This window comes from Carassius gibelio, chromosome A7 (genome assembly GCF_023724105.1).
Source record: "Carassius gibelio isolate Cgi1373 ecotype wild population from Czech Republic chromosome A7, carGib1.2-hapl.c, whole genome shotgun sequence".
Classification (NCBI taxonomy): Eukaryota; Metazoa; Chordata; class Actinopteri; order Cypriniformes; family Cyprinidae; genus Carassius; species Carassius gibelio.
The window spans coordinates 25,991,443-26,015,624 of record NC_068377.1 but is presented as its reverse complement, the minus strand read 5'-3'; the positions used below and the strand labels follow the sequence as shown (position 1 = coordinate 26,015,624).

Sequence of the window (24,182 nt, the reverse complement as noted above, 5' to 3'; positions counted from 1 at the left end):
TTAAATACTTTTGTCAAAGAAATGCATAAAAAAGACAATCCACTTCTTGTGTGAAGCATATTATATTACATTTCTTTGTGACAATGAGAAGGTGTCACGTCGTTAGAACTTGAAACGCTATGGCCATGGAGGGAGGGAAGAAAATCATAAAATTCCCATGAATACTTCTTCATTTGGTCAATATGAACATACCCTGCAAAAGAGACAGAACAATAAAACAGTTTCTAAATTTGGGAACGTGAATGACAGCTGGAGGTTCTAGGGTGTCAGTTTTTTTCTTAATTAAGTACCTGAGACCATGTTGTTTACAGGATATTGCTGCATCTCACAACATGAACACACTTTGATCGGTGATGCAACAGTTTCATAATCATCCTGGCTAATAGATAACATGAACATGAAGATACAGTACATGTTCTTGTGTAAACCATGTTCTTATGAAGATAAAGTGTTGTGGCAATGAAAATAAGTTGTATAGTAAATAGGACAATATTAAAGAATTATACATTGAAAAATGAAAACTCCAAACTAAGATTCAGTCATAATTAAAAATTCAAACATGCTGAGTTAATGCATACCTGTTCTTCTCTCTCACTGTTTGATCCTCAGTCTTATCAGATAGGCTCTCTTCAGACTCTTCAGTACTTATTTGTTCTTCACTCACGTTTAATAGATTGAAAAGCAAACAAATGACAGAGAGGATTAACTGGACACGGGTGTAACAGACAAGATGTACTCCTACCAGTTCATCCGTTTCCCAAATGAACCTTCCAGTGATCACTCTCATTTCTAAAGAGAAAACTTCTAATGGTCATCAAGCATTCACTATTATTAAACTCAATCTTTATCTTTATATTGTAACATGTCACTAAAAATAATAACATGTTTATGGTTTACACCTAGTTAGGACAGCTCACCGTTCTGGATAGAGTCGTGGGGCAGCACATAGTGGCCAACAGGCACAGATTTTACACCCTGGCAAGGTTTACCTGTTGACACAAAATTGCTGTGGAAAACCGCTGCCCTGTTCTTTAAATAATCTTCACTTTCATATATCCTAAAACATAAGGTTAAACTTTGTGGCAATAGTTTTCAGGTATTTCAATGGTTTTGGGTACAGACAATTTAGATTAAGTACAATCTATAGGCTGATTTCTTCAGTACACAGAAGTTATGACCAAATCACCCTCAGAGAAGAATTGTAAACTTAACATACCTTTTAGTGTCTTCAGAAAGAGGCGTCAGCACTAAAGAGGTAATCTGCTTTTCTCCAAGAGGAAAGAGCTCCCCCTTCAGAAACTGAAAGCATATAATAAACTCGTTATGTAGCCTACTCATATTTCAAAACTGTAAATTCTCAGATATAAGATGATATATACCCAAATATTCGTCAATAGTGTCTTTAATCACTTTATGTGAGTTATATTAGTAGCATGTATAGTCCAACACTCTTCATCTCACCTAAAATGTTACATACGTATATATCCCTAAGTATCCTTATTATTAATAAAATGTTATCGTAAAAAATGTAACACCCATATGTACCTGCAAAAATTTGAGAGCTGGATGACAGGGACCACTTGATGGCCTAGTGACGTCATGACTGAAAGAATCACCGAATTATTTTTAATCGGTTATTTGAAACGATATTTTATTATTGTATTAACTGATGCGCTAAAGGCAGTTGGGCTCCATCATAATTATTTACATAGCTACTGTTTGCTATTAATTTACGAAATATTAAAGTACTACTAATATTAACGTTAATAGTATATTGTTATTATTATTTTAAATAATATTATATTGTTATATTATTGTTGTTGTTGTTTGTGTTAACATATAATATTCCCAGCAGTTTTGATGCTTCAAATTGAACTCTGAATATAGAAAAATGTGCTTCTAAATTTTTACACTATTTATTTATGGCCACTAACGTCCAATAAAATATCGTCGTACTGTCGAAGCTTAAAACTCCGGGCTATTAAAATCTCTTTAAATATTCTATTGCTAGTACAGTGGGAATGGAGTAGGATAAAGTAGTGTAGTACACGCTCATGTGCACCAGATGGCGCCAAAATGACGTATTTAAGAGCGCGGACTCTGTAGTCAGGCCTCATAATGCTGGAAATTCTCAAGAACTGATAGCACGGATAGCCAGAATATATTTCTGCCCTCCAATCAACCTAAGATAAGTCAGTTTAAGGGTTAAAATAGCTGATCAAGTGGTATTTGTTGTTGATCGTGTTTGGCTGTGCAGTTTCGTACATGTCAACTATGATTTAGGTAAGCGAGGTTCTTTGTTTGTGTTGTGCTTAACTTACTTTCCACGTGTCTGCTATTCAGTTTTAAATTGGTTGACAGTTTATTATTTTTGCACATGTAATTTTTCACATGAATTTATTTGTGCTACGAAAGCTATACAAAGGTAAAACACGTTTATTCTACAAACCCAGGCTTTTGCTTAATCATATCTGTCATATCTTGGCAGCCAGTTATTTCATACTGTCACTTTAAGACATGGCCAAAGTATACAGAGGCAAAGTGGCCTCTATATCTCCATGTGTATCCACCATAGAGCACAGAGGGAAAGACAGCATGTGACCTTGTGAAGATGCGATGATGTTGCACCATAAATCAGAAGCAGTATAAAAAATGAATCTTCATCACAAGACTGCTTTAAGCCCCCTCACTTTCAGTGGAAACAAATGCCTGCTCCCCTTGTTCAGAAAGTGGTCTTGGTTTTGTGGTGATCTAAACATGAGGAACACAAAACTATGACTAGTGATACTAATTCTGCTTTTGTTGAAGAGATTGTGGAAGTGTCTGTCATTACCTGTTTTTTTTTTTTTATGTTACAGTCTATGGTCATTACATGCTTTATATCAACATGAGGTTTGCCTACAGGTCAGTAAATTATATGGAGTTGGCTGCTGTTGGCACTTACTAAAGCTAGATTGCTTCCTGTTTTTAGTGGACAGTACTGTTACGTAGTTTTGTGTTTTGTGTCTCCAGTAGGCCATTAGAAAAAGACAACTGTACAGTAAAAGCATAATGTGATATCTGCTGGGTAATTGTGGATTTCGAGATGAGATTCCTCTGTCACAAAGGTTACAATAGGTTCATCGTGAATAATTCACAAAAATGATTTTCTTGCTGGAAGGAAACTAGGTGTTGCATTTGTATTTTTGCTGTTGTGGAGTAAACATTTACTATATTGAATAGTATTTAATCCTGAAATTCATTACTATACAATGATACTGAGATGCTATTTAACTCTCTCAATCTATAAAGATCTGTGTGTTTTCATTCATTATCTAAATAAGCATCTTAAGCAGATGCAAAATGCTTAAAATCAGTGAATGGCTAAAGATGACAAGATTTAAAACAGTTTTGCTATACTATAGTGATTAACAATTATGAATATATATTCAGCAAATGCATTAGATTAAACAAGGACAAACTATCCCAATTATATCGGCATTTTATGGTTCACAGCTCCTTTTTTTTCTGATAATACAATATTTCCATAATCTGCATCATTTTAAGAGACAGGCCTCAGCATCATCATTTTGTGTTTTTTTTTTTTTTTTTTTTTTTTTGTGCCAGATACAGCAAACAGTATATTTTTCTTCATACATTGCATATACTTAGAGCTAAGTTATATTATGGTGACATAACATTATAGTTTAATGTAGCAGCTTTAACCATATTAAGGCATAATCTAGAAAGCCATTACTTAGATTTGCAAGTAGTCTATTCTTGGCTAAGAGGGGTAAACTAAAGTACCATCTGACTTAAAAAAAGAAAAACTACTATCTTTTCTTTTAACTGACTGACAGAACCATGACAGCGAAATCTAAAATTAGTGAGAGGAAGATAAAAAAAGAATCACGTTTAATAAAATATAACTTCATAACCCTGGTACGCTTCTGAACAGGAAACAAACTTTTGCAAAAGGTACAAAAAACATTTTTGGTGAAACTATGCATAAAACATTACAAGCATATACAACGGGACAGACAGAGAGATTTATAGATGCGCTGAATTTAAACAGAAATCAGCATGCAGGATGTGGCGGCTAGGTTTCCTCTCATGCTGTTTATATTGAGAGATTAACAGCCGAAGATCCTGGAATAACAAATGTTAGGAATGCAGTGATTGCTACAGAGTTTATCTCACTAATGTTCTCTTCTTCTTTGTTGTGTGGCTAGAGTAAGCAAATCATCATTATAATGTGGCATACTGCGCGACATACTACATACAGTACAATAGATTCCAAAAGTAAAACACCGTTAATCTGAATTAGTGCACATGCCTTTATTTGAGTATCTAGTATTAAAATAGCTTTCTTGACATCTAACTGTAGCACTGAGAAGAGAATGTAGAATAGAGAGATCAAGGTGAGGCCTAGAGTATTTGTAATGTTATATAAATATTCGGGTGAGACAGCAAAAAACTGTTGACGTTCCAGCATTCATCAGTCGATTGACTCGTATTAGCTGGAAACGATGTTTTGAAGTAAAAAATGGTGTTCTGGATTTGTTTATAACAAACAGCTTCTCACTTCACAATACATTAGTCGATGAACTGGAGTCGTGTGGATTACTTGTGAATTATTGTGATGTTTTTATCAGCTGTTTGGACTCTCGTTCTGTCGGTACCCATTCACTGCAGACGATCCATTGGTGAGCAAGTGATAAAATGCTACATTTTTCCAAATCTGTGAACTCCTCTGCAACTTTGATGTTCCAAGGGTGAGTAAATTTTCAATTTTTGGGTCAACTATTCCTTTAAAATAGGTACATTGTAATATCAAATGTTGGCTGATAAAATTCTAATAATGTCTAATTATGATACATTGAACAAGAAAAATCCATATGTTGTTCAACTAAAAAGCAACATTGCCGTATCGTATTGTATCGAATTTAAGACCATAAAAAGTATTAAATGGTACAAGAAAGTATTAATTATGATTTTAAGAGGTCTTAAATTTGAGGAAGGAAAGACAAGAATAGTGATCTAGATTTATGTGGATTAAACTTGAAAAGGCTATGGTTTAATTGATAAAATATGAGCACCCATGTTTTTACACTGCAAACAAAGTTATAAATGGGAATTGGTGGATCAATAAGATAATGAATTATTAAAATCTAAATTAAGACAGTAAAATATATTTGTGTTATTTAGTTCATATAATAACTGATGTATAATTTGTTTAAATTAACATAATGATTGATACTTTTCTTTAAAATGGTTTAAATGCTGAATTTTATAAAACTTTTTTGTGAAAAGCTGTATCAGATCTGTCATTTTACAGTTTAATATATTACCATTGCCCTACCCCGCTCATATGGTATTAATTTTATTTGTGCAGCTCTTAAAAATCTTAAATTCGAGCTTAAAAATCCAAGTTTGGTTTTGCACCTGCTGGAGATTCGATTTGGATGTGTCTGTATTATTCATTAAATTAAATTCATCATAATAAAAAATAAAATACATTTATATAAAACAATATTTTCTAATAACAAATATGGTGTATGTATATTGTGAATACCTGTGCAAACCATTTTAAATAAATAAATAGATAATTCTTCAAAAAATGTAATATTTAATTATTACAAACTTAAAGCCATACAGTACAGTAGTGCATTAATTCAGTCTCCTGTAATGCCTGCCAAATTGTGTGATCACATTACATGTTACTACTGTACATTACATTACTGTTGGCAATCTAGCCCACACATGCTTATTGGATTGGCGGAGCCATGCACATGGACAGATGAGAGCCGAGAGGATGATAGGAAGTGTGGGGGATTAGTATGTGGATGTCCTGTGAGCTCAAATGAGGCCAGTTTAGATCTGAAGCACCAATCCCTACTGCACTGGGACGTTTCGGTGGTGAGGATCCACTCCCAAGCTTATTTACGCTCGCCGTGATTTTGTCAAGTAAGACATGTTCCTGGATCAACATTACAGTCAAAAGATATAGACCTCACCTAATCCCTACCCCTAAACCTAACCCTACCCATAATTTATGACTAAAATCAGAGGGAAATGATAGGTGAATAACAAGGGTGTAGAAGCATCCCTGATTTTGAGCCTAAAATTGACATTTCTTGAAAACATGTCCCTCAATTTTGATTGGAATGTTGTTCCAGGATCAACAAGGATGTTGATCCAGGAACATGTTGTACTTTGTGAAATCGCGTTCACCCTTATTTACAACAGCTTTGAGCAGCTTCAGATTTGACTTTGCCATGCTGCTCTCATCACACTGCCTGTCATATTGCTCTTTGTCAGTTCATAGCCAGAGCTTGGTGTCAGTGTGCAAATGGTGTGGATGTTATTGTTTTTTTTGGTGTGATAAAGTTGACATTATCATTCTTTTATGGTTAGTGTGTGCAGGAGCTCTTTATATGAGTAGACTCGCAGCTTATCAGCCTCTTTGTTTGTAAATGTAAATGCAATGTCTTGTCCAGCTCGGCTAATGACTTCAAAGAGCCCATTTTCATGGCAGGTGTCTCTGATTTAAGGCAATTGTAGAATTGTCCCCCCCCCCCCTCTCAGCTTCACGTTTGAAGTGTCATCACCTGCCTTCCTTTGAGTATAATTTTGCTTGTATCCAATTCTCTCAGTAGAAGAGTACTAAAATAAATGCTCTTTTAAAAGCCTCAATTAGAGCGTGAAGACGAGTGTAATTCTAAAACATTCTCAGTTAGTTTGAAGCATTTGGTGAATGTTGAGTCAGTAAAAAGCAAGCATTTTACTACTAGTTCACAGATACTGTGCTTGTGTATTGTCATCTAAATTAAAAGCTTGTTTAAAATCTAAAGCATTTAAATCAACGACAGATAAAGACCAATTTTCTGCATATAAGAAAAAACGTTCTTACAATTTAAAATAATAATAAAAAATGATAATTTTCAGCATCCATTATTTCAGTCTCTCAACTTGTTAATGAATAAAATATTTGGTTTTGATGCAGTGTTGTAAATTTTAGGATTTATCCAATAATAACAGTTAATGTACAGCATGTTGTTTTTACTGGGTTTATGAATTTTACAGTTGTTTTCACTGCTTAAAATGTTGTTGTGTGTTGTATCATGACCACTTAGGAGGAAAACCGAAATGCAAACGGGCAGCTGCCGGGTACTATATGCAGCAACGTGTCCCGTTACTTGCTACTGTAGTTATTGCACCTGAGGATCTGAGAGCCCTTGTCAGGTCTGGTGCAGATGGTGGGAGGACCTCTGGCCAGCTGGCTCTGTGAATGAGTGGGAGCGTTTGGCCATTTATTTCTTCAGCCATCAAGCAAATGACTGAGAGGAAACTGCAATTTTGCAGTTACAAAACATTGTACCCCTTCTCAAACCAGGTACGTTTTTGTGTTGAGCAAATCTAAAAGCTTCAGCCTAGTGTGAGCAAACACTGCTATTAGCACAAAGACATATTTTCAAGATATTACTCAAAATATTTTGAAGATAAGATAAAGCTGTTGCTCTAGAATATAGACTGAATAAATCTGAAAATAATAAAAGGTGTGTATGGTGTTGCATTTACAATATTAGAATATTTTGCCGCTATCTAAATCCTCACCTTCCTGTTTTCTGGCAAACAGGCGGCCAGTGCTCTGTCAGATTGTTTATCACTATCTGCTTTTTCTCAGTTCATGCTCAAGTGTAGAGTCTGTTTCATTTTGGCCTCACTAAACAGCTGCAGTCTTGTCCAAACATACAGCAAAAGCTCTTCTGCTCAATTCATGTTGTTCTTTTAATCCGGTTCTTACTGTATATGGTGCTCTGGGTTCCAGCGCAGTGATCTCACATCATCCCTTCAGCAGTTTTACAGTTTAAGACCCCAGCTCTACAGTAACTTGGCAACTCTTTTCTGAGACTGAGTTCGCCACTTATACAGAATCTCTGTTTACAGACACACGTTTGTTCCCAGTGTTTGGGTTTAAAGCATACTTGAAGACTCTTAAAAAGATGCACGAGTACAAGAAGGTGTATAATTTAGTCTTGTTTCACCGTGAGCTAAATATTTGCATGATTAATTTGCCTGATACGTGACAGAAACTGGACTGGAAAAATCAACATATGTGCATTTTTGAATATTATTTTCAGTGCATTATGATTTGAGAGGGACTAATCCTAATTCTGCATACTTCCAAAATCCAAACCTAAGATTTTTTTCAAACCTGACATAACACATCCAAAGCTCCAGTGTAAAGTTCCTTAGACTAAGAAAGAAAGAAAAAGGAGGAAAAAGTGTGGACTGTGAGAAGAGGACTGTCAGTCTGCATTAGGTTACCCTCTCCACTCCTGGCCGTTAGGGGACAAACCAATGAGATTTTTCAGAGCTCCGCTAAATAGTTCCTGACTGATGCTGGCTGAGAGGCCATGTTTGTGAAATGTGCAAGTGACTCAGAAACCGCTGGGAAAACCGCCAGAGACTCCTGGGGACGTTTGCGATTGGATCAACAACTTGTCAGTCAACTCCTTGTGTTTGTTAATGGGATGTCCTTGAAGAGACTGCCAGGGAGTCTCTTGCTGTATATTTGCTGAGTGTGGACTCACTTGGGCCAGTGCTGCTGCCAAATTTTATATTAAACTTAAAAGTGAGTAAGTACAAAAGAGAGAGGTGGGTGTCACATGTACAGTATACAGTATATGGGTCTGTCCATATATAGTTATACATCTAGTTGTTTTCACTCATCTTAAATCTTTAAAGTTCCACTGTACAAGTGAAGTCGACTTAACTGTTATGTAATTAGTTCTTCGAAGAAACTGATTATTCCATTTTTTTTTTTTAGTCAGGTGCTATGGAACTTTAATCAATAAACTTAAAACCTAAACATGCTCCTATATTAAAATTGAGTTATAAAATAAATAAAACACAAAAAAAGTATGGTTTAAAAATAAATAAAGCACTTTTTCTTTTTAACTGCATTAGTTCAGGCGTCACAATCTTATAGTATGAAGAATGGATATCTAAATGTCTTTAGATATTTTTTGCTAAAGATTACATTTGAATGTTTATTCGTTTAAATTATTAGTGTTTTTACTTATTAACTGTAGGTGATTGTTAGATAATTGCACAGTTTTTTTTACACATTCATTACCCTGTATTTTTGCTATGAAATATCCAATATCAACTGATTAATCAGTAGCAATTAAATTCTAACATCGACTGAAAAATTATATGTGTCCATGAATCTCAAAAGTGCCAATTTTTATGTGTCCATTTTTATACAGCATATGGAAGCTGAATAAATAGGCTTTCCATTGATGTATGGTTTATTAGGATCTGACAATATCTGGCCAAGATACATTTATTTGGAAATCTGGAATCTGAGGGTGCCAAAAAAATCTAAATACTGAGAAAATCACCTTTGAAGTTGTCCAGATTAATTCTTAGAAATGCATATTACTAATCAAAAATTAAGTTATGATATATTTACGGTAGGAAATTTACAAAATATCTTCATGGTGCATGAGCTTTACTTAATATCTTAATGGTTTTAGGCATAAAAGAAAAATCTATAATTTTGACCCATACAATGTTTTATTTCATTTGTTATTTTTTTTGTGTTGCTATTGCTAAAAATATACCCCAGTGACTTAAGACTGGTTTTGTGGTCCAGGGTCACATATAGCGCTGATATGCAGGGCCGTAGCTAGTGTATACGAGGCCCTGTGCAGGTTGTTTCCAAGGGTGAAATTGTGTTCCTTCCTCCCTCCATTGAAATCATCAGACAGCTGGGGTTCCCAAAATCATCACCACCTTTCTCCCGACATCCCTGCTGCGTACCATACCATATATTTAGTTTAGGATACTTCAGATGACTTTATGCACTTCTAGCACTCTTTATTTAGATTTTTGTTTCAGCATGGGCTTTAGGTCTATCACTTGCTTAAAAAATGTTTTATTCGATAACGTTCTGGCTAGGTCAAATCAAGAGTAGGCTGTGATGGATTAGGGCCCCATATCATTTCATTCCAGCTCCCTTAAGCTTGAAACTTCAGAGTGCTTTCCTTTCTGTAGGAGTTCTGCCCGACTGGTTGAAGTGAGATTATTGATGGGTCTCGTGTGCGTTGATGTGGCTTGAGCTTTAATCTGCCTTTTCGATCCAACCACACAGGCAAACATTAGAGAGTGCATAGTTTAACGGGCCATTTTAAAAAAGACCACAGAGATGTTATGAAATTATTGAATTATATAAGATGTAATGGATTGTTTACCTAAATGCATTGCCATAGCAGAGCTCAGAAAGCTGCTAAAAATGGCTGATTACAAAGCCAGTCCTCCAGTATTTCCGTTATGTTATGTTATGTTATGTTATGTTATACACAATATACAAGCTGTTGGTGGAAATGCAACGTTCTTTCTATACTTAAGGTTGTGTTTATAGCCCAGTGTCTCGGCTGTGTGAAACATCTCACAAACCCTAATTTAAGAATTTAATTTTGAAATAAAAAATGCACCCTATCAATTTTCTTAATTCAAGTTTTAAATCTTGTTGTGAACAGTTCATCTGTGCAAATGTTTGCATATTTTTTTTATTATGTTTTGACCTTGTAATGTTTAACTGGATCTTCCAGAAAAACCGACAGACTTGTCTCTGGTGATGTCTGCAGGGCCCAGATGCAGAGAACGAAAGAAATGCAAAGAAAAGTCCCCGCCATACGTTTCTTCCTTTTTCGATAATCTGTTACACTTGGATGCGTCACAAAAGTAAAGAAAAGATCTGTCGCTACTTCCTTGTCATCATGATTTAAGTTTAGCTTTAAATGGAGATGGCATTTCAAAGTAAACTTCTAAAGAAGTTAAACATCAGCCAGAAAGACCCTCCTTCACAACAAGTCAAAAAGTTGGGAGCTTACAGTATTGTTCAAAATAATAGCAGTACAATGTGACTAACCAGAATAATCAAGGTTTTTAGTATATTTTTTATTGCTACGTGGCAAACAAGTTACCAGTAGGTTCAGTAGATTGTCAGAAAACAAACAAGACCCAGCATTCATGATATGCACGCTCTTAAGGCTGTGCAATTGGGCAATTAGTTGAAAGGGGTGTGTTCAAAAAAATAGCAGTGTCTACCTTTGACTGTACAAACTCAAAACTATTTTGTACAAACATTTTTTTTTTCTGGGATTTAGCAATCCTGTGAATCACTAAACTAATATTTAGTTGTATGACCACAGTTTTTTAAAACTGCTTGACATCTGGGTGGCATGGAGTCAACCAACTTGTGGCACCTCTCAGCTGTTATTCCACTCCATGATTCTTTAACAACATTCCACAATTCATTCACATTTCTTGGTTTTGCTTCAGGAACAGCATTTTTGATATCACCCCACAAGTTCTCAATTGGATTAAGGTCTGGAGATTGGGCTGGCCACTCCATAACATTAATTTTGTTGGTTTGGAACCAAGACTTTGCCCGTTTACTAGTGTGTTTTGGGTCATTGTCTTGTTGAAACAACCATTTCAAGGGCATGTCCTCTTCAGCATAGGGCAACATGACCTCTTCAAGTATTTTAACATATGCAAACTGATCCATGATCCCTGGTATGCGATAAATAGGCCCAACACCATAGTAGGAGAAACATGCCCATATCATGATGCTTGCACCTCCATGCTTCACTGTCTTCACTGTGTACTGTGGCTTGAATTCAGAGTTTGGGGGTCGTCTCACAAACTGCCTGTGGCCCTTGGACCCAAAAAGAACAATTTTACTCTCATCAGTCCACAAAATGTTCCTCCATTTCTCTTTAGGCCAGTTGATGTGTTCTTTGGCAAATTGTAACCTCTTCTGCACATGCCTTTTTTTTAACAGAGGGACTTTGCGGGGGATTCTTGAAAATAGATTAGCTTCACACAGACGTCTTCTAACTGTCACAGTACTTACAGGTAACTCCAGACTGTCTTTGATCATCCTGGAGGTGATCATTGGCTGAGCCTTTGCCATTCTGGTTATTCTTCTATCCATTTTGATGGTTGTCTTCCGTTTTCTTCCACATCTCTCTGGTTTTGCTCTCCATTTTAAGGCATTGGAGATCATTTTAGCTGAACAGCCTATCATTTTTTGCACCTCTTTATAGGTTTTCCCCTCTCTAATCAACTTTTTAATCAAAGTACGCTGTTCTTCTGAACAATGTCTTGAACGACCCATTTTCCTCAGCTTTCAAATGCATGTTCAACAAGTGTTGGCTTCATCCTTAAATAGGGGCCACCTGATTCACACCTGTTTCTTCACAAAATTGATGACCTCAGTGATTGAATGCCACACTGCTATTTTTTTGAACACACCCCTTTCAACTAATTCAACTAATTGCCCAATTGCACAGCCTTAAGAGCGTGCATATCATGAATGCTGGGTCTCATTTGTTTTCTGAGAATCTACTGAACCTACTGGTAACTTGTTTGCCACGTAGCAATAAAAAAATATACGAAAAACCTTGATTATTCTGGTTAGTCACATTGTACTGCTATTATTTTGAACAATACTGTAGTTTTGAAACGGGGCACTCTCTCCTATCTCCTGTAGATACGGACCATGATTTGTGTGGGCTGTGCTGTGATGCTGTGCTGGTTCAGGTTTCTTCCTCCACAGTCTCTGGCTCTCGGCTTATTGGCTGACCTTGATAAGCCAGTGCAGAAGTGGCTGGTGCAGCAGAAAAAGACCCCCTCCTTCCTGCAACTAGTCTTGGCATTCAATCAGAACCAGGCCTAATGCTGTAAACAGCTAAAATAAACAAAGGGAGGATGCTAAATTAATAACAGTGAAACACGTGCACACACAAGAGGCATTGCTCAGCGTTTGGTTTCAAACAAAGCTCCCGAAGAACTTAAATTGAATTACAAAAATTGAAATAGATTGGCCTTGCATAATGGAAAAAGGAAGCTGTCTTTTGACGTGTCTGAACAGTGGACTAGATTTTATACAAAAATGTTAGCCAAAATATAAGAGTGGAAAACTGTGCTCCTACTTCTCTCTCTTGCTCTCTCACACATTTTTAAAGTTGTCCCAGACAGTATTGGCTATCTGTCTGTTTCTGTCTTTCTGTATTTATTCATATTAATAACGTAATGTTCTCATATATAGAATATGTTCTCATCCTTTGTTAATTAATATCAAGAACAAAGTGTTCTGTTATTAAAACTCCCCCAATACCACGGTGGGCAATTAAAAAGGGGTTTGCAATTTTGCACATTATTGTAATTATTCAATTTACTAGAAATTAAAATCTTGTGTGAGAATCTGCTGATAATCCCCATTCTATCATTTAATATAATTTATCATGATCACAAATTAAATTAGGTTTCGCCTGTAAATTCTTTGTTTTACACTGAGATTTAGAGCTATGGTCACCTGAGGAGGATAGTGGTGGTGTATAATGGTGATTTCATCCCTGCAATTAATTTCATTTCAGTCTGATGCTCATCATCTCCCCTACTAGTTAAAGGGATAGTTCACCCAAAAATCTGTCATCATTTAGGAAGATAATTAGAAAAACTCTTGTTTGGGTACCAACATTCTTCAAAATACCTTCTCTGGTATTCCACAGAAGGAAGAAAGTCATACATTTTTGGGTGAATTATTCCTTTAAGTAAGAAGTGTCAAAAAATTATGTAGGAGAGAGATACTTGTTTAATGCTTTTCTCTTCTCACGTATAAGACCGTTTTATTTTATTTCTCTTATTCTTATTTATTCATTTTGCCTTCAGCTGTAGTGTCCTGATGCCATGGCAACATCAGGAACCTTGACACTGCACCCGAGTCTTTTTTTCAGCTGCCCATTAGTAGAACGATATCTCCATTTAGTTCTCAGTCCATCATTTATCCAATGATTGAAATTGACTGAGCGTGCACATGCTTGAATTCTAATGGACCACACACATTTCTAATGAATGTATTGTAATACACCGCACACACAGTAGACATTTAGCAATTGACGTAATCACAGTACATTGTCTTGTGTCTCTGCCAGTTTCTGTATGTCATCCACTCTTTTTGAAAGAGAAACTGAGCTTTCCAGAGAGAATTTCCAATGGAAGAGCGGAAAATCCATTCGCCCCATCACCATGGAAACACTGTCAGATTCTGACGACCCCCTTGTTAAGGTGAAGACGCTATTCCAGCCTGTATGCACTGAATAATGTGTTAGTACCACTATACAGTAGTCTCTTACTTTATTCTTAAAAAAAGTCACACTGAATAAATTGTATAATATAATATAACATATTTATATAATAAACAAAATTGCAAAATATTAATTTCACCTTGCCTGCATCGATCCTTGGCTGTATCAGTCCACAAGGCGGTTTAATTTAATGTTCCAGGGTGTGGGCTAGAGTTCAGCTTGGTACAGAAAGTTGAGTTGTTCATATGTTTCAGACCTGTAAGACTCCAGGAGCCGTCAGCACTTTTCTGGGTGTGGGGCACTAATGATTAAAAAGAAGCGGTGACAGGAGAGAGGATGAAAGAGTGAGTGAGTGAGGGATGTAGGAGGCAGGTGACAGAGGCAGAGTGGGACTGCTGCGGCCTCATGCCTCACTGCCCTTCTGTCTCTGCCTGCTATGAAATGCCACAGCACTCTGCCCTTCCTGTCTGGCACTTCCCCCTCACCTGCTTTGGCTGTCCTCTGCCTTTTCCCCTGCCCTCTGGACAACTGTCATAAATCACTTCTCCAGTCCTACCTCATGGGTCAACTTGTACTGAGCTCTTAGCCCAATATCTCGACCCCTGTTTACTTCTTTTAGCCCTGGGTGAGGGCAAGTCCCCCCCTGCATACATGAGGCCAGAGTTTGAATTATACCAATGTGTCCAGAGGGGCCCAGGAAGAAATAGGTCTTAAAAAGCACTTCCTGGAATTCTGAAAAACAGGACTGCAATGTCATTATTGCAAGTAAAAACAAACTAGATTTCAAGTGATATTTAGAATCTGATATTTATGTTGTAGTCAACTGCTGTTAGTTATATTTTTTTAATTTTGCCAGGTATCATGCTTTATATATATACAGTATATGTGTCTGTGTATATACAGTGATGCTTGAAAGTTTGTGAACGCTTTAGAAGTAGACAAAGAGAACCTAATCAAACAAATAAGACAAACATATTTTCTTTTTTCATTTACTTATTCAGGAAAATTATCCATTATTAAATTTCTGTGAGTGGCATACGTATGTGCATCTCTACGATTAGCTGTTAATTTGAAGGTGAAATTAGAGTCCATCTGTTAAGAGGGGTTTTGATTAATTGGGATGACCCCAATGATGATCATGTGTCATTGCCTGCTCAGTCGAAGTTTGTAGAAGTGAATCCCGACACGCACAAAGGAGATCTCTGAGGACCTCAGGAAAAGAGTTGATGTTGCTCATCAGGCTGGAAAAGGTTACAAAACCATCTCTAAAGAGTTTGGACTCCACAAATCCACAGTCAGACAGAATGTGTACAAATGGAGGAAATTCAAGACCTCTGTTACCCTCCCCAGGAGTGGTCCACCAACAAAGGTCACTCCAAAAGCAAGACTTGAACAACCATGGTGTGCTTGGCACAGTTGCAGGGAGAAAGCCTTCTCTCCAAAAAGAACATTGCTGCCCATCTGCAGTTCGCTAAAGATCATGTGGAGAAACGAGAGGAATATTGGAGAAATGTTTTGTGGATCCATGAGACCAAAATAGAACTTTGTGTTTTAAATGAAAATTGCTGTTTGGAGAAAAGAACACTGCATTCCAGCAGAAGAACCTTATTTCATCTATGAAACATGGTGGTGTTAGTATTATGGTTGATGTCTGTTTTGAAGCATCTGGGACTGAACCTCAAGAGAAAGTGGGTCATGCAGAGAGACAACGACACAAGCACGCAAGTCATTACAAATTTAAATAGACAAAATAATGGTTAAAGAAGAACAAAAATAGAGTTTTGGAATGGCTGAGTCAAAGTCTGGACCTTAATTCAGTTGACATGTTGAGGAAGGACCTGAAGCAAGCAGTTCAAGGGAGGAAACCCACCAGTATCACACAGAAGTGGTTCTGTACTGAGGAATGGGCTAAAATTCCTACAAGTCGTTGTGCAGGACTGATCTGCAGTTACAAGAAATATTACCAGGAATTATTACTGCAAAAGGGGGACACACCAGATACTGAAAGCAAAGATTCAAATACTTTTGCCACTCACAGTTATCTTACCGGATGATTTTTTTTTTTTTCAATAAATAAATGGCAACATATTTTTTTGGTCTCATTTGTTTGACTGGGTTCTATTTGACTACTTTCAGAAATATGATTGTTTTGGGTTACATTAATGCAGAAATGTAGAAAGTTCACAATCTTTCAAGCAGCACAGTATATATAAACTATTTACCATAATTACCATTCAGAAATTATACTTGTAATTAGCAAGGATGAGTTCAATTGATCAAAACTTAACATCTTTTATAGTGTTACAAAATAATTCTTCAAACAATAATAATAAACAAATTAATTGCTATTCTTCTGAAGTTTCTATGATTCTGATCCTGAAAATAAATGCATTACAACTTTTACAAACATATTAAGCCGCACAATTTTTCTTTACTCTGATAGTAAGAAATGTTTCTAAGCAACAAATCAAAAGGGTGAAAAATGCGGCTTTAACAAAAGAAATAATTACATTTCAAATAACATATATTAAAATAGAAAAAAAGTTAAAGACTTTAATTACTTTTAACAAAAGTTTAGTTTTTGCTGTATCTTTGAAGAAATTAAGCCTTGGTGAGCATAAGAGATTTCATAAAAGCATACTGTCAAATTAGAAAGTAAGAAAAATAAGTTATGTATTGTTGTAACATATTGTGTGTTACTAAAAATATAAAAATCTAGTGTATATTTCTCTTCATTCTTTTCCCTTTGAAATGAATGGGTAACAACGGGAACTGGGATTTGTTTTCTGGGATGTGATGTGATGCATATGAGTAGACAGCACTATTAGCTATTTCAATTGATATTTTCTAATATTTATGTTTTCAGTCTGTGTCAACTTCCTTCTCTGATAGCAAATTTTAATGGCCAGCGGTGGTCTGTTGACCCCCTCAGCCTGCTTTTAGGATCTTGACCTCATCCAACCCCTCCATAATCCGAACACTTCCTGATGCCTCTGGAGCTATTGGCACATGTGTGGGAAACTGTAGCGTCAGAGACTAACTGAAGTGAAAGGAGGAAGAAGAACAGGAAGTGGTGTATTCCAATGGAAGCTCGTTTACATGTATTTTAGATTAATTTGTGCATATTTTATATTACAAACATGCCGTCTGCCAAAATGCGGTGCTCATTTTCTGGCATGTGATAAAGCTACTACATACGCATGCCTTTGTGGAAAGATTCTCATGCTTAAGTATATTTTTTCTACGTCTATGCATGTATAATGTTCATACATGTTAGTATGAGATGGCTCAGTCTGCAGTTTTCATGCCCCAAGGGAGCTGATGATGGTGATGGCCAGGCGTCATGTTTTCATGGCGGTTATGAGGGGCTTATTATGTGAGGGTTGAGTTACAGTGGTCTTTTCCTGCTCTAACTGGTGTGACAACAAGCAGCTGGTGGACAGCCGATCTATCTCTACTGCCTGCCTTCACCCGAATCTGCCTGCCTAATAAATTCATCTCTTTGTTTATTTGTTTGTTTGATTTTCTCTCCCTATGTAGCCGCATTCATCTCCTCATTAGTCTCTGTGTGTGCTCGTATTATTGGCCGTCTCTGTTAGATTTCCACCCGTGATTGAATGGAAGGGGCTGTAGTCCAAGGCTTCAGAATTAATCTTGCTACGGTGTGTCCTGTGATAAATTGTGTCAGCGGGCCAGTTGAGGGTGTAACTTATGGCCGAGGATAATCAACACGTTAAGATGCGCCGTGTCCCCGGGGGAAATCTCCATCTTGAATCCCATCCGGTGCTCTTCAAAGCAGGGACAAACTATGACAAGTAGTTTGTAAATGCCAGCTTTAATCAATATGTGTCTTCTGCTCAGCATGCCAGTCGCTGTCTCCTCAGTTAAGCACCTCACTGTCACCTGTGACTGAAAGGTGTGAGGTTTTAATAGGAAAACCTGCTGTGGCTGTCGGCTGTTGTGCACCTCTCCTGACTTTGGGCTACTTCTGCTGCCCAGACTCTTTTTCGCTGGTGAGAGACAGTTGCGAAACACATTAAAACACATTTGTACAAATTAATGAGATGGGAAACACCAAAAATGTGGTTTGCTGGATGACACGATGTCACTTAGATTGTATGACCTTTTCTTAAATGACATTATAAAGAATACATAGTTATTTAGAGAGAGCCGCACACTTTTAGCAAAGATGATAATTGGCTGGGACACAAGTGTCAGCTCTGTGCTCGAATTTATTAAACGTATATAAATTATGTATCGCAAAAAGAACAGTGCAACATGAATTATGCAGAGTTTATCATTATAATTAGAACAGATTAGACGGACTGAACTGATGATGATGAGCATAACATGCATTTTCAGGACTTTGTTTCTAAATGTAATAAATGAAACGTGTTCTACAATGGTTTTTGAAAACTCATCTGAATCTCTTTGCACTTTCCGTGTGCATTTAGGTTGGTGAAATTTGTTTAAAGGAACACTCCACCGTTTTTTGAAATAGGGCTTATTCACATTATTTCCTACATTTAGATAGGTGGGCAAATGCATTTTTGTGTCAGTGCATGCATTGTTTTAGTTTGACTGGGTCGGCGTTAGCTTAGCTTAGCACAATGAATGGAATCCTTTGTTGCCAGCTAGCATGGCCTGAGTAAAAGTGATCAAAAAAATAAAAAAAACCCACTTAATTACTTCTTGTGGCCTGCGTATTCACAACGAGTACAAATAGCGATCCAGATTAACACTAGGCGATTTCCTAGGCAGATATTGACTTGGCACTATATTATGGGGAAGTACAGAAGAAAGCACTGCTACTTCGGCGCAGAGATATCACGCAACACATGAAAACATCAACTCTATGTGAATACAGGTATAATATGGGTCGATCTATACATGCGTCATGATTAAAATAATCACTTACTCTGTGGACAGCTGTCCATTTGGTCCATTCGGCGTGGGACGTTTTTTCCAGTTCACTTTGTCACACCGGAAAAAAAAAATCGAGTACTGCAGAATGGATCAGCGCCGTGAAATCCTCTGTAGATGTGACACAACTTCGGGCACGCTCATCTTGATCTGACGTGTTGAGCCTGGTCATCAATGGCAAAAACATGTCCCACTCTCTACAGCACAGACACTCTATTTCCGTCGGCATAGACTGGCATATTCCCCCACATTCACACCACCAGTTCATGTTGGCTCTCATCCTCACGTCCTCAGGCTGTTGAGCGATCGCAACTAATACACGCGCATATAAATTTCACTCGCGGCTGGCTTGACGGTGTTTTTCTGAAGTGCGGCTGGCTTGACCGCAGTCTCCTACTGTCGTTCTATTTCCAAAGCACGCAGCTCGTCTTCTGTAAACTCTGGTTCAAATAGGTATGGTTCTGGTTCTTGACTGTCTGAGAAGTCACCCTCTTCGTCTCTCTCAAAATCAGCCATGTTCATCGCCATTCGTGTACTGTAAGGAAAATAGCCAGGCAGCTACTATTGACGCCGGTATGTTGACGGAAGTCGTGGGATTTCATGTGTTGCGTGATATCTCTGCGCCGAAGTAGCAGTGCTTCGCCTAAGCAGCAGTGCTTCGCCTGTGCTTCCCCATAATATAGTCCCAAGCCAATATCTGCCTAGGAAATCGCCTAGTGTTAATCTGGATCGCTATTTGTACTCGTTGTGAATACGCAGTCCACAAGAAGTAATTAAGTGGTTTTTTTTTATTTTTTTGATCACTTTTACTCAGGCCATGCTAGCTGGCAACAAAGGATTCCATTCATTGTGCTAAGCTAAGCTAACGCCGACCCAGTCAAACTAAAACAATGCATGCACTGACACAAAAATGCATTTGCCCACCTATCTAAATGTAGGAAATAATGTGAATAAGCCCTATTTCAAAAAACGGTGGAGTGTTCCTTTAAATGCATAATATTTTACTCGTCTGCATAGCTCAGTAGTAGAATTGGACCGCTATTATCCAGTTGTCCTTTTTTAAAGCCTTGATTTGAAGTGTCTCAAGGACCTGCCGAGAAACAGAGTATTGACGGAATAAAAGAGACAGAAAAGTCTATTTTCTTCCTTTTATTAGAGACCTCGGGGCATGCAAGTTGCTGACATGTCACTTTCTATCTGACCTTCGTGCTCTCTGATCAGGATGGACGTTCTAACAAGAGAAACTTGTCTTTTGGTCATGTGATTCCTTAATGCACTTGTTTTTGTTCTGTTTCTTCTGTCTCGTGTCATCGGAGACATTAAATTCATATTCTCTACAGTTATCCTCTGACTTCCCACCATCATTTTATTATTTTTTTAAAATTCAAATTTTCTTGCAAGTTTTGCATCTAATATTTATTTTTTATTTTGTCTTCATATCAATTAATGAAAGTGTGTGTGTGTGTGTGTGTGTGTGTGTCGAGAGAGAGAGATTATTCCTGTTAACAATTTTTCCTTTAAAATATGTATCTGATGTACTTAACACCTCTTTCACTATGACTGATTGTAGTTGCTATATTTAGTTTGACTTGATATGATTCATTAGAGTGGCTCAGTTCAATATAGCATACTTCCAAGCCTATTAGAAAATAAAGAGCAGAGACAGAGATATTAGTGAACTTACTTTCTTTTATTTAAAAGTGGTGCAAAAAAAATCTCAACAAATAGTGATAGTTTCAGGTGATTCTCTCTCCACATAATCTCAATGATATCTCTCTGTGTCCTGGTGTTTGACCTCACTCAAGTGCATCTCTCTTAGTCATGCTTAACCCAAGAAAAGTTTAATGGGCTTTCCTGTGGGACTGAGGCGTTGGTGCGCTCCCAAACCTCTGCCTGGTCACATTTCATTTTACTCCATATGGCTTGTGGTTAGTTTTCTGCAATATGTCAACACAAAGATCAATTACTGAGTTTTTGTTAGTCACTAAATTCCTTTTATTGTTTGACACCAAAACAAATAATTGTTCTGCACACCCATGAGGTCCATTATAATAATCAATTATTCTGTCTCTACACAATTACAATGGACTCAGTAATCACTCAATTCACTTGGTGTTTCTTAATCACATGCCTTTTTAAGTGTAGAGCCCTCACTCCCAATCCCTCATCTCATTTAGTCCTTCAGAGGCCTAAAGGTTAAGGATATGGGTGTCCTTCAGACCAAATGATAGTTCCTTTGGGCAAGACCCTGGAAGGGATAACAGTAGCTGAGATTCCTATCCGACACAAAGCACTCATGCAGGTACAATCAATGTCCTGAAAGTAAAAATTGTCTGATGAATGACAAAAATTGCTTAATTAGGAAATCAGAGGAACTTACAATTGATTCTGTTGTATGTCCTGGATACCTAAGCTTATGACTAATAACATTCTCTTGTCTAATGGCAAAGTGCCCTTTCTAATGAAGCCAGTCCTTAACTTGGTGAAGGCTGCTAATGTTCAGGCTAACAAACGGCTGCCCTTTAGACCTCTGTGACCTCTGTTCCAGATAGAGGCTGGAAGAAGGTCAGCAGGTAGTCATTGTAATGGGTCTTGTTTAGGGACAGAATAATGCATCACATGGATTAAAATAGCACTGTTGCATCCATATGCGTTTGGCTGAACAACACTTAATCTGTGTATCCAATTCATTTACTGATGGTTATGTGCATGTGTCCGGGATTAAAAAACTCATTGTGCCTTCTCTCCCCTTATTCACATCTCCCTTGCTCCTATTCCTGTCTCCCATCCCCCTATTCCATTAGTAAACACACAGTCACAGAGCTCAAATCACACAAGGCTTCATTTTGATCTGATTTGCGTTGAGATCTTTTTGTGAGCTGGATGAACCGAGATGTTTTGTAAATCACCTCACATCATGTTCAGATACTCTGAAATATATTTCCGTGCCAGCCGAGAGACGCTCTAGTCTCTCGCTGTCTATCTCTGTCGCTCTTTGCTTCTCACCCCCACTCTTCCTGAGCATGTGTGCGTCTCTCTCTCCCTCTCTCTCTTTCTTTCTCCCTCCCTCTCCCTTGTCTCTCTTTTTTATGTGCGTATATACATGCACACTTTTCCTCTCTCCTACTTTCACACACAAACGCTCAGCCGCTGTCACATGCTGCCGGAATCTGTCAGAGTTTCTGTCTGATTGTTTTCAGAACAGAAAGTGCTTCGCGAGGAGTGCGCAGAAACAATGTGTCGCTCCCGTCCAACACTGAATGGATTAGCCGGCTATTCAGAGCACTAATGAGATTACAGAGTCACAACAGACATGGGTCCTAGTGGCATGGTACCTTTTGTCGTGCTTTTTGAGGAGTCCTTTCCTTGTCAGTCCCTCAGAACTGGGAATGGCGCTCTGAAAGTGATGGAGGCGGACCCGGCGCAGGCGGATGCCAGGGAATAGACGCGCACAAAGCTCACTTATGTTGGTTTCGTGGAGGACAATATGAAGTACCAGAAATACATAACAGTGATGCAGATGGCCATGGGAGTGACAGCTTCCAACAAAGATGACTGCATCCCTCCGAAGAGACAGCTGTGGTGAGTAGAAACAGGACGGTTTGAGAAGTGAGCGAGTGAGTGTGGAATGGGAGGAGAGTGAAGTGTGACGTGCGCCGAGGTTTTGTCAGACTTGCGAACACAAAAAGGGAGGAAAAAAGAGATGGAGAGAGGAATAGATGGAGAAACTGTTGCATTTTAATCTTGGACAGCGTATTTAGAGCTGTTATGCTCACTTTTGTTGGGCAAAGTGAATTTTTGCTCTTAACCCACATTTTCTAATCTCAGATTTTTTGTTTTTGTTTGAATATTTTTGTCTCTGATATGTCGATGTGTAATTCTCTTTATTGTTGCACACTGGTAATAGATTGAAGCGGTCCTTCTCTGGTATAACAGAAGCTTACATTTAGCCTCAGAAATAATGTTGTTGAGCCTGAATATTTGTGTTAGGAAATATTAAACAGTACAACATTTAAAAAAATAAAAACAATTGTAATGTTTTCTTTCCCCCTTTGCATTTGGCTTGGTTATTTTTAACTTTTCGTTCTCCACTGCCTCCAGACTGAATTCACTCAGACAGCTTATTAATCACATGGGTGCAGCCACTCAAATCCATTTAACAATTTCCTCTAAGTGCATTTGCCACATTCTTCCAAATGAAAGTTATACACATCCTCAGATTTTACTGCGGCATGTGTTCATTATCTAAGTGATATTTGTGTGTGCTGGTTGAGTGGAGGTCGAAGCTGGTTAGCATTGAGTTATACAATACAGACCTCTTTGTTATTATGTTTTCTTTTACTTATTTTAAATTCTACTTGCTTATTATTTTCAAAGATCAATCAAAACATTTTCCTTTCCATCCAAACACCGGCTGGCACCCGAACAAGTGGATTGTGTTTGCTCAGAATCCCTTCAAACCAATTCAGTAAATGCATTTTATTCATGTTACATTTACTGAATTGGTTTCCGTATATTGTTTCAGAGATTAAAATATTTAAAATAAATACATTTGTATATAGTATATACATTATATTATTTTTAAATAATTGTAGGCCTATATATATATAGTTGTGTGTGTATTTGAGGTATACGTATGTCTAAATCGTGTCTTGAGAGTAAAAACCTTTAATCTTGTCACTTGTGGTCTGCTCGAAAGACTCACAAGGGTGTGCCGTGTGTTGGCAGCATCAAGATATCAGTCATGTGCATTGATAAGGGGGTGGGTTTTCCATCAGCATTACTTTACATTATTGTTGTGATGGAATCATCCATCCAACCAGCGAGCCCGCTGTTACTGGCTCTCTGCTGCTCCCTACTCCCTACTGTGCGTGCAGTAACCAAATGTGTTGGCAGTGGGAGGCGACCGTTGTATTGCACCCTCCCAGATGTCTGTCTATTGCCTCCTGCAATCCATTGTTCTCCCACCTGCTTAATGGTGCATGAACTCACCCAGAAGCATCAACCCCAAACTGAGTGTGAGCAGAGTGGATTTTAATTGCATAAAATATATTTTTGCCTTTAATAATTTCTTGATTATTGTAGGTACAATTTATTTGTTGTTGTCAGAAA

The 24,182-nt window shown here is 37.6% G+C and overlaps 1 protein-coding gene and 1 long non-coding RNA gene across 18 annotated transcripts in view; one reads left to right on the top strand and one right to left on the bottom strand.

The window, feature by feature from the left end:
- Positions 1-20,739: 20,739 nt before the first annotated feature.
- LOC128016960 (uncharacterized) lies at positions 20,740-22,553 on the bottom strand. The gene is made up of 2 exons (XR_008184332.1): positions 22,406-22,553; positions 20,740-21,007 (listed from the first exon to the last, which is right to left on the bottom strand). It is a non-coding gene; the product is annotated as an uncharacterized LOC128016960 (long non-coding RNA).
- The window catches only part of LOC128016958 (tight junction protein ZO-1), a 105,228-nt gene continuing 103,185 nt past the window's right edge, over positions 22,140-24,182 (top strand). For 15 of the 17 annotated variants that reach the window (XM_052601957.1, XM_052601951.1, XM_052601953.1 and 12 more), the window contains exon 1: positions 22,418-22,652. In XM_052601957.1, the coding sequence (XP_052457917.1) occupies positions 22,558-22,652 (95 nt within the window). In that variant the 5' untranslated portion in view covers positions 22,418-22,557. Of the gene's footprint in view, positions 22,653-24,182 lie in introns of all 17 variants that reach the window. The other 2 variants (XM_052601954.1, XM_052601942.1) reach the window with 2 other exon arrangements.